At 38.9% G+C, this 12409-nt stretch overlaps 1 protein-coding gene across 2 annotated transcripts in view; it reads right to left on the reverse strand.

The window, feature by feature from the left end:
* The window catches only part of LOC127638792 (plexin-A4), a 322817-nt gene that overhangs the window by 129386 nt on the left and 181022 nt on the right, over window positions 1-12409 (reverse strand). For both annotated transcript variants that reach the window (XM_052120525.1, XM_052120526.1), the window contains one exon: window positions 7711-7842. In XM_052120525.1, the coding sequence (XP_051976485.1) occupies window positions 7711-7842 (132 nt within the window). The remainder of the gene's footprint in view (window positions 1-7710; window positions 7843-12409) is intronic.

A 12409-nucleotide genomic window follows, 5' to 3' on the forward strand; every position in this document is an offset into this window, starting at 1 on the left:
ATTTTTGCAAAATGTTTTTTATGAGGCTCTTTGTATGTATCGCAGCAGTTTCCTTATGGACATTAGAGGTGATACATCAACAGTAATTTTTATTCCCTTCACATAAATTACAAGTTAAATAGCTGATTTTCATTTCAAAAACACTTTTCACTTTTCCTCACACAGTGCTATCATATGACATCAAAACACATTAAATATAATTCATGACTTGCAAGGCAATGCTTCTTAACAACTGTATTACATAACCAGCTATATTTATGAACATGTTCAAGCGCAAATAAATTGCACAGTAGCTTCAATGATAGAGTGTTGCTCTTGCGATACAGGGTACGTGGCTTGAAGAGCGTGCAAGTTGACTTGAAAGTATCATAAAAACACCAAAAAATAATACTTTGCTTCATAAATTGCTTTTTTCACATCACATTTGTTTTTTTGACACTATTGGTTGGGTTTAGGTAAAGGGTTTAGGGTAGGGAGTTAGGTATTGTTGTGTAAAACATTAACCTTAAAAACCTCATGAGTTTGGGAGAAATATCAACTCAATTTTAGCACCACTAAATGGATATTTCACCGTCATAAGATTAGGCTCATCACAATGTTGCCCTTATCACTAGCGTAATGTGTTTGCAAGAACTGATGAGTCACAGAATCAACAGGCTTCAGGGAAGAAGCAACATTGTTGCCCTGCAACAGAACAATATCAGCCATGCAACACATTAAGATCAGCCCAGACAATCATCTGCTGAACAAACATTAGCTGATCTTCAGCCATAGAAGCTCTCTGTATAACAGCATTGTCAGGGACAAAAGACAAACAAACAAACAAAAACACCATAAAAAAATAATAATAAAATGTATAAACAACATAAGCACAGTGGCAAACATAGGTACTGTACCTTATACCTGACACACACACACACACACGTCTTTTCCCATTTTTGGATGTTAAACCACCAGTGAAGCAGAAGACAGATGACATCTCATCATAGCTGATTTATGAAATTAATCCATCAATGTCCATCTGAAATTAATCTCATGGCTTATACACACCCACAAACACCCGCAAACGGACTGACAAGTGATATCGTATTAATTTGGTCATCAAAGGGGGTCATGAAAAGTGCATTTATACATGTGTATAAGTGTGTGATAGTGGAAGATGAACGTTGGTTATATGAGTTGTGATTTTCTCCTCTCTCGCTATCACAGGGAAAGCAGCGCTAAGGTGTCTGCACAGTAACAATCTCATGAACACACATACTTACTCAAACCACAGAGACAAACCATCACATAACATTCTCATACACAATGTTTACATGTTTACACATGTTGAAATAAAAAAAAAATACCCATCATTGGTTTCCAAATGGGTTTTCCAAAATTTCCATTAGTCATTGTTCAGACAAAGTAGCCTAGTCCCATCCCAAACTCATGCCAACTGGTTGAGCCAGAATTCTACATTTATTATAGACTAACTCTAACCCAAGCCATAACCATCAACCTTTATCAGTCACTTTATCACTCTGAACCACCTTTGTGAGGAGGTTTGGTCCAAATCTGACACGCATCCATGCCAAGAACTACAGCAGGTGCTTAGGTCTTATAGCTGTTCATAGTCATGGTTAAACATTCTAGCAGGCTGCTGTGTTAAAGCCAGCCCTTCCAGACCCTTGGGGCTTCACAGATGGAAAATGCAATTATGTGTGCTGTGAACCAATTCACTCACTGTGCTAACTGGATTTGCATTCAGGCCTTGATGCTCCCCTCCTGGCTGTCACACAAACATATAAGAGCTGATTCTGTCCAGATGACATCATTAGGCCTACAGGCACCCAAAAACAGAACCACATCACTTAACACACAATAGAGATTATCAGAGCAACCACACAAAATCTTCTAGACTAACAAAAACAGCACATCCAACTCTTGTCTACTCATCTAATGTTTCACACAGAGCTGATGATTTTCTATCCACTAACCTGTACCACAGTGTGTTGCATGGTGTTGCTACTGTATGTGTGTGCTTGTAAACTTATAGTCATCCCTTAAATGTATTTTCTTATTTCACCAGAAGTTCCTATTATAAGTTCTTTCACTCTTGTTGGCTGAAAGTCCCCCAAAAGTGTTCCAAATACAGAGAGGCAAATTGAGTATCTCTATGCACTCAAACACAATGAGCAGCCATCTCCGGTAAGTAGGCCACAGCAATAACACAAAGAAACACGTGCATGAACCGGATGTCACACGTGGGGATTTATGCAGAACATCGCATATGGGATTGCAGCTCGTAAATGAAATTAAAGGTCATCTTTATTAAAACTTTTCTGATGAGGTAGCAGATGCCTTTCATGTGAATGATGAAAGGATTTAACTTTGAGCTAGAGGTAGGTCAAATAGCAGTTTTCTAAGAATTACAATACGTTCAATTACAATGCTGTTTCACAATTCTAAGGACAGGAATTGATCATTTTAATAAAATTTTTCACATTAATGTTTTTTTGGAAAAAAGAAATTGAATACCACTCAAAGCCAGTGTGTGAGAATACATATACATCAATGAACAATATTACATTAATTCATCCAGGACAACCTAAAAATATAGCCTATAACTTATATAATTTGTAAGGATTTCTTCGCTGACAGCGTGGAAGACTATAACAGTTTTCATTTAAGGTATGCTATTCCCTTACGTTTATTTTTATGATACCGATGTGCCTATGCTCTATGCTACTTCTATGGTTCTACAATGAATTAAAGCAGGACGCTCAGAACTTTTTGCCCAAACAGCTTAAATCTAATACTGATGAATGAGAAAACAGAAACGAGATGGCATCAGTTTTGAATACATTACACATAAAGCGCAAAATTATGAAATCAAGACCAAACTTTTTCAAATATCATTATATCCCCATGTCCCTGCTGACTCCTGTACTTATTTTGAGCTATCTGGCCGGCGTGAGACACTTTAAATTATTAACATTTATACAACCTGCAGTTTCAACCTGCCCTTCATGAATTATGAATACGCCACAAGCATGAGAGTGTAGAGAAGCCACCTGCCCCGGCAATACCCATAATGCACTGTGACATATAGCTGTTATGGGAAACACACAGAGAGACAGGACATCAATTTAATTTCCCTGAAATTGTGAAAATGAGCATTGATTCTTTAGATTTAAATGAAGCCATTGAAGCAACACTTGTCTTAAATTGCGGACACAACGTTCCCCGGCAGGACAAAGCCCAGGCATACACGCTCACCTATGACGTGTTTTGCACAAAAGAATGATCCAAAAATCCAGTGTAAAATGACAGAAAACTGTAGGAGAGAACACGACTCCAATTTGGATGGTACTGACAGAACAAAAGGCTCTAATGTTCCAAGACCGGCAATTTGTGTAAATCCATTGAGCTCTGTACCTCCCTGTCATTCATTTAATGCTGGAGGAACTATAGCAGAGGCCTCTGTCAATACCCCTCACAGATGTCCCTCTGACCACACAAACACACGCACACACACACACACGGCTGACACTGACATTGTCTAAAGTTACAATAAAAACACTTAGCCCTGAAGGAAAGGATAACAAATGTGGACAAAAAGCCAAGCGCAATAATTAGCTGTGAGCTCTGATAACTGTAATCTGCATCACTCTCAACAGACAGTCTGGCCCCTTTCCTTAAAAAGATGCATTTATCTTGCTGTTTAAAATGATACAGGAAAGTAGCCAGATTTAATTAGAGGGTTAATCAGGGGATTAATTAGAAAGAGAGAGAGAAAGAGAGGGAGGAGGGAGTGAAAGAAAGGAAAGCAGAAAGACAGAGAGATCAGTAAAGGAAAAAGTCGACTGGCACACATTCTGCACACACACACACACACACACACACACACACACACACACACACACACACACACACACACACTGGTGCAGCTATCATTATTATATCCATAGACATAATTATTTTTATACTGTATGAACTTTAGATTCTATCCCCTAACCCAACCCCTAAACCTAACCCTCAACAAAAACTTTTTACATTTTCAACAAAACATCATTTAGTGTGTTTTAAGTATGTGTGTTTAATTTAATTATGGGCACACATTTATAAAATAATACCCTTGTAATTACCAGTTTGTAACCTAAAATGTAAACCTCGTAAACCACTTAAACCTGCCCACACACACGCACGCACGCACGCACGCACGCACGCACACACACACACACACACACACTTAAATGCACAAAACCATTACTTTGCCCATTTATACATATCAAAAGGTAAACATACATTTGCAGTATGTACATATGTACCTAGGCACATAGCATAGAGTGTATGTTAAAATAGTTGTATATAATTTGAATAATGGGATAATCATTTTTGTCTGGGGGATGATAGAATGGGAAAAACTTCCCTTGTTATATGAATCAGAATAACAGAGACAAGGGGGAGCAAACTTTTGACACTGGCCTGTAAGCATCCACCCAGATCACCCTAGCAACCAGAGAGCAACATGCTAAAAACCACTCAGAACACATTAGCAACTGCATAACAACACTCTGGAAAACTCCAACATTTCTCTATGTCACTGTGTGCGAACATCTTATATAACAAGCCTGGTTTCTCTTTGGGGATCATTGTCAATGATGTACACATACACACACTTGCAGTGCTGGCTGTAGTTGACCTCAGCAGTGACTCATGCTGTGAGAGGACTGTGGGCTTTCAAACCCCAGACTAACCTGAGCACTGTTCATCCAATCATCCCTAATCACACATCTAACACAGACATCCACAGCTCAGAAACACTATCACCCTGCCTCCAAACACTCTTTCATTCTCTCTTTTTAATAATGGACCAGCAGGAGATTATCAACTTTCTGTTCTTGTTTTTCTGTCCTGCATTCCCACAGGGAATTTGTATGGAGTTTTATGTGAGTTTGTGTATCTGCTCATAATTGTTCCAGGATAAACTAACCCTATATTTTTTCCTGCGCACAGCTTAATCCATTGCAAAGCAAAAGAAACAGCCACAGGTGTTTCATAAATTTTTTCCAAAAAACACATTACAATGTGACATAACGCTGTCCTTTTCAGCATATCGCGGTGCCATTTTGTGGTAAGTTCTGCATAACGCGGCGGCTCATTTTAGCTTATAGCGGACCTTTCGCCACGTTTCGTGGCCAACCCACCGGCCAGCTCGGTTCTCCCGATGGCCAGTATGCCCCTGATCGGCCCCAAAGTGCGTCGGCCCACCGGGAAAATGCCTGGTATGCCAGATTACCAGTCCAGCCCTGCTCATTAGTGACTGATTTGGAAAAACTCTATGCAAATAGCACTCCTCAGGCCAAGACCACAGGAGATTTGACTTGCAATTGTTTCCAACAGAGTCTAACGTTAGCATGTAAGCTAACAACAAAACATCCTAAATAAACAAAAAAATCACACATCACACACAAAACACTGGGTTTAAATAACCAGTTTTATCAATAATTACAGTATTAAATAATATTTCTCCCGCTTTGTCCACCATCATGGATTTATTTCATTCAGCTCATTGCAGCAAATTTTGAAATTGCCTTCACATTGAAGGATACATGCAACAATGCCATAGAATTTTTATAAAATAAGTATCTTAGGGGGCATCATACTTAAGTTGCCTTCCTTTTAGAAAAGCTATGTAGCTTTGGGGAGTGCACATTTGATGCCTACAAATGCAGCATTTTCGTAGGTTTTGTAACAGTGTAAATGTGTGCATGCATGGAGCAGATGTACCGGCTCTAGTCACTAAAACAGTTTCTGCATTTTGTTATGAGCCATAAATATTAATGTGGACACCTCAAGCAGAGCAAGATAGAAAATGTGAGGGTGGGAGAGATCAAGAGACAAGAGACCAGCACAGACAGAAACCAAAGTAAAAAATTGCTTGTCTAATATTCCCCCTGTTCTTCACAGCAAAGCAAATGGAAGTGTACACAGAGACATGAAAAGTGAAGCGAGATCTGAATCTGGGGGGTGGACGTCAGGTGGGACGTCACAGTGCATGTACACTAAATAGCTTCTAAATATATGCATGATTCCCCAGTAGATGTGATCCCCTGATGTTTGGGACAAAACAGAAACCAGATGACAACTCTATAACTGGGCTAATAGGCTAATTGCGACAGGATGAGATTATTCGCTGGCAGAACACCACAGATACACCTCAGGTCCAGCTACTGTCAAAGACAACACTATCTTTCCTCTCCCAAAAGATGCAAGTAATGGCATAGTTTTAAGTCAAACAACTTTTTCAATTTAGCTTAAATAATGATTACAGTATAGCTAAAGTCGTTGAGAGTAATCTAAAAATTATAGATACTTGTTACATTTCTGTATCCAGGTGACAAATTATTGAAATTATTTGTATAGAAGACAAAAGGACACTGACAATAACTGGTAGTAGAGTTATGTGGTATACTGGAAGACTTTGGTGAAAAAGGCAGTTTGCCCAGACACAATTTAAGCTTGTCGTTTAACTAAAGTATACGCTGGTCACCTTTCACAGTCTAGTGCAAATGATAAGCAGTGTCCAGACAATGTGATTAGGTAGCTCTTCCTGTACTGTGCCCCAAATCCCAGGATGTAGCCCACTGACCCAGACAGCTAGTGAAGGGAATTTTACTCAATGAGTCTTCAGATTTATAGCTGTAGCTATAAGTCTTGACATTATCTGAGTGACTGCTTTCTGGCCTGAGCCTGGCATTAGAGTAGCTTTGTATTGAAGTAAAAGGATTTGTGGGTAAAATGGTATCTTGAATTTGCCACTGATATTCTGTTCACTGATAAGTATCTTTTCACTTTAAATGCACTTGCTATTTGTGTGTGTGTGTGTGTGTGTGTGTGAGTGGGAGAGAAGCTTATCATATGATTGAGTGGTGCAGTCTAGATCGTCTAGGGGTCAGAGGTCATATATCACAACATAACTAATAGGCTGTGGCATGGGGACGTGGTCATGTGTCGGCTTGCGGGAGAAAGAGAGCAGTAAGGCATGTCACCTGGTTCATAATTAACCCTAACACCTGTCTCTCTCCCGCAGACCGACACATGACCACGTCCACACGCCACATAGGCACATCATGAAACCCTTTAAATAGAATAGATCTTTAAAATAATCATTGCATGTTACCACTCTGTATAGTGTAGTGATCAAAATGGTGTCTTGTGACTGTAGATATCTTTTGCCTATTATGGAAATGATTATTCATTTCACAAGAAACAAAAGCTTGAGTAGCAGGTCTGATGACAGGTTATGTGAGTAAGGCTGTTTGTGCAGCTCTAAAAGCATGCAATGTTTCTTTCTGATGTCGAGATTTACAAGCTTAAGTAGTGCTAAAGATATCCGGTCAGAGCCAAATCTACTCTATCCATTACACCAACTGGGGCCATTTTCAGCCAGCACATCATGATGAGTAAATTGTGTGGGTATTTTGGACACACAGAATGTGTGAAAGTCTAATCCAGCAATCCATCCCCTGTCACTTTTTATAATGTAAAATGTAGCACTCTCTCTACCGTACCTCTCAAGCTGTAATTACAGCAAGTGAAATCGCGTTCATCAGAAACTCTGATATAATTTTATCTCCCTCTTATCTCCCTTCCCAGCCTCTATGTGCTCTGCCTCTGTAAAAGTAAATCGTGATGCAAATATGAGCAAATAGAGTGACTCACCTGTGTTTCCGACATGACATACAGGAAATGCTGATCGGAAGAAAAGGCCATGTCTCGCAGGATTGGTCCATTGTCAACAACCTGAATGGTTTCGTACTGTAAAGCACCGTGAGAAGGACCATCAACTCGTATCTAAAGGGAAAGAGAAAAAAAGAGTGTGTTACTCAACGATTAGCATCAAAGGGACAGAATAAAGCAAAGGGGAAAAGTGTTAAGTTGTTAGACAGCTGTAGGGGACGTTCTGTGCTGTAAATTGCTGACTCAGCAGAGAGCTGTAACATCCTTACAAAGTTGGACTGCGGTGATGGAGGTCTCATGACTATATCTGAACATCTGTTGTTGATGTCGCAAATGTTCGCGCACACACAGCTCTAGTGAAGATGCATCTCGATTTAACTACCCTTCTGGACTATCCCATTCAACCACACACACGCACGCACGCACGCACGCACGCGCACACACACACACACACACACACACACACAGTCCCATCAGACCAAAAGTTATGTCAACCTAAGGTCATTCGCACCAAAAGAGACATAATAATTGTCCTTCTTTTGATTGTGTGCCACCAGTGTAAAGAGCTTTCTCTTTCTCTCTCAGTCAGTATGGTTTAAATTGCCCTCTTGCTTTGCACCAATTTCTCTGGGGCCCTCTGTGTGCTTTGGGTCAAAACATGAGAGAGAAAAAAGGGCAGAACAAAAGGAAAGAAAAGAAAGCAGAGGGGGAAGTAAGTGAAAACCCTCCACACGAGCCAAGGCCTTATTCAGCATGTGGGCCAACTAATCTCGCTGATCGGGCTGGTTAATTTGGCTGGGATTGGATTTCGACCAGGCAGAGTTGCAGTGTTAGGGGAAGGCAGTGTGTGGACAGTGGAAGAATGACCTGCACGGGGTCTTGTGAAGCCCCGGTCGAGCCCCAAGAGAGATAAACAGAGTGGGCCAAAAGATTCACGGCCACAGGAGGGACTGGGTAAGACGGACGGGTGTTATCACAACCACAGCTTAACAAATTATCCACAAGGGAAGACTATTAGCATGCATGTTTGTGTTAACGTGGAGATGCTAAAGGGCTGAGGGAGGAATGAAAGCAGAGTATCTGGTCACAGATACACAAGGAAAAGACACCATGGCTTTCTAAACAGCTTTATGCAAAATATATATTGAAACTGCACCCAAGGTCAAATATGGCACGGGACAATAAAGGAAAGAAGAAAGGTTATTTTCACACTTTTAACTTAAAGGAATAGTTCACCCAAAAATGAAAATTTACTCTCCCTCATGCCATCCCAGATGTGTATGACTTTCTTTCTTCTGCAGAAAACAAATTATTGTTTTTTAGAGGAATATTTTAGCTCTTTAAGTACAAAAAATGCAAGTGAATGGGTGCCAAAATTGTGATGTCAAAAACACATAAAGGCATCATAAAAGTTATCCATCAGACCAGTGTTTTAATCCATATTTCAGAAGTGATATGATAGGTGTGGGTAAGAAACAGATCAATATTTTAATACTTTTTTGCTTTAGATTTTTCTCCTTGCCCAGTAGGGGGCATTATGCATTAAGAATGTAAATCACCAAAAACACAAGAAGAACAATGTGAAAGTGATGTCTTTCTCACCCACACCTATCATATCACTTCTGAAGACATTGTTTTAACCACTGGAGTCTTATGGATTACTTTTATGCTGACCTATGTAATTTTTGGAGCTTCAAACATTTGGCACCCATTCACTTGCATTGTATGGACCAAAAGAGCTGAGAAATTCTTATTAAAATCTTAATTTGTGTTCAGCATATGAAAGAAAGTCATAAACATCTGGGATGGCATAAGGGTGAGTAAATGATGAGACAATGATCATTTTTGGGTGAACTATCCCTTTAAATTGCTGCTTATTAGTTCTAAACGTATCAATGTATGAACAGCATACATGCTTATAGACATGTTAAAACACTGATATAAACTTATTGTTAGAAAAAGGTTCATTATATTGAACATGGGTATTGAAGTCTATGCTGTAATCATCAATTTATTCAGATTGTATTAGAAACATAAGGCAACCAGTTAACACGTATAATCATGTATTATATCATGTGCATAGAGTAATGTTCTCATAATGGGGTTTGTCCTATGAAATGAGTTGTTCATCATCACACTACCTTTGTGAATTCTTGAGGCTTGAACAAAACAATACAATTTACTGCATTTAATTTCAATAGCAAGAAACTGGATTACATGCTTTAAATCCTGATTGGATTACACAGTTAATCTGTGTATCACACAATTAATTAGATTTAATTTTGGGGCCAAGGCAGGACTCTGACATTATTTAAACATTTGTCATAACTTCACCTATAATGTCACAGATACTGTGTGTGGACGTGTGTATATTATATCTAATTTTGATGGAAGAAAAACTATTTAAGTGAAATACCTCCTCTCTATTTATTTGCAATTCTTTTTTTTAAAGATTATCCTCACATTGGTGTCTTAGTACTAATCCAGAATAACCCTTTAATTATTTGAGTAGATATATGCCTGAAAATTTACTCCACATGTCCTGTGATACCTCTAAAAAACACTGCATAGCCTCACAACACACCCCCCCTAGTGGTCATGGGCTGTGAAATCAGCAAAAAGCTATCTGAGATATCTCAGTTTACAAGGTGAATTATACAGTAGCGATACAGCATGGTCAAGGCTAAGAATGCAAGCCAAAAAAACAAACAAACAAAAAACATTCAGGGTAAACAGCACTTTTTTCGCCATTTCGTCACCAAGGTATTGTGCAGACTACTCAAAATGTCTTCAATACAAAACAGATGAAGTTAAAAGTGCAAAATTGCTAACATGCAAAAAAGTATTTATATAATTTTCCCAACTTTATTTTAATTTATGTATTATCTCTTGCTAAATCTGGAAGATCGAAATAAAAGTGTTTTTTCTTTTTTCTTTTTTTCTTTTTGAGTAAAACCAGAGCTGTTCTAAAAAGAACATGGTTTTCAGTAATGTTGTAATTGGTACAAAACCATCCTAATGTAATAGGCCAGTATAATAGAGAACTGCAGACTGACTGGTAAAGCTCAGCTAAGCAAAAAGAAGGGGAGGTGATGAGGAAAGCCATTACCACAGGGTCTCTGCAGTTTCATAATGTGAATACAACACTGCCCAGCATCCATGGAAACTACCATTTTCTTTTGGCTTAAAACAAACTTCCACTTAAGCCCTGGTTTCAGGCCAGTGGTATCACTGTAGATTAAGGCTAATGGTGTTGATCAGTGAAGTTTAAAAAAAAAAAAACTCTTTCTATGCAGTGCAAATACTAAGAGTGCATAAAAGATAATAATGCATACAGTAAATATATTTACTCAAATATAAATAAACCATTCTGTGCTGAACCTTATGTTGATATTAACTGGGTAAAACCAAAGGCAATATTTTCATTGGAGTACATTTAACTGCAAAGTGTGCAAACAATTTACAAGAAAAATTCAACCTTCATATAATCCCCACTCAATGAAATCCTTCACACTGCACTCGCATGGCGTTCAACTGGTAATGGCTGCCCTTTTGAAACTCTGATTTTTATTCTAGCTATGGCCATTGATTTCAGAATAATTGGCATAAGCACGTAAGCGCCAATCTCGGGAGAACGCTTTACTTTTTCACTGGAAGACACAAGGCAGCCCTCGCTAAAGCCTACTGTTAGCTAAAACATTTCAGAGAAAAAGAGATAATTTTTCACACACCCTGAATTTAACCGTGGTGAAAGCATTCTTGTGATCTTTCCGTATGATTTTCTTCCACAAGCTGAAGTCATTGGTGTGATGTTCCTTTTCAAAATGAGAGGGTTTGTGAGGGCAACAGCGGTGCCAAGAATACACTATTTACACAGAGCAGAAGCCTATTCACCATGGCACACAGGATGTTTGCTCCTGCTCATTAAATTAACGATCAGTTCGAGCCGGCACTGATATAGAGCAAAACTGAGAACTAGCACTAAAGTCACTGAGCGCATTTACATGCACATTCTTACACAACTTATGCATAGAGCAGAATGTGTGTGCTAATTTAAACACCTTTCCTTTATTGGGGTAATTTCATAAACAGCTTTCAGAATAAACAGATCAACACTGCCAAATAAGGCTGAAACAATTAATCTTTGTTATTGACAATAAAAAATTGTTGAAAAAAATCAGTTTTCAAATAGTCATTTGATCTTGTTTAAAGTAACATGAGATAATAGGAAATTCTAACAATGAAGCGCAAGAGGGGCACTGCAGCTCACGCTTGACTGAGGAGAGGAAGACACAACTCACAGTTCAGACGCACCTCAAACTTTCCAAACAACATACGGTGATGGAGATCGCAAAGTATGAGGGAATTATACTACAAAAATACAAAATAAGTAAATACAGATGAAATGTCATCCTGACGTAAAATAAATCGAAGCCGGACCTGGTGTTCCACTTGAGCAAAACTTGCCTGTCAGAGCATCTAAAAATGAAACAGCCCGGCGTTATACGTTTAATGCATCCTTTATTAAAGTTCAAATAAGTGGGTTGTGTAAATAAGCACAAACTCCAAAACTGGCATTTCTCTGTGGGGTCAGGGGTCAGAGCTACTTATATGAGTCGTGTGAAAAACAGAACGATAGCGTTTCGAACTTCTCCCGGCTCATAAACCCTCTCGTGCGGGG

Source organism: Xyrauchen texanus, chromosome 47 (genome assembly GCF_025860055.1).
Source record: "Xyrauchen texanus isolate HMW12.3.18 chromosome 47, RBS_HiC_50CHRs, whole genome shotgun sequence".
Lineage (NCBI taxonomy): Eukaryota > Metazoa > Chordata > Actinopteri > Cypriniformes > Catostomidae > Xyrauchen > Xyrauchen texanus.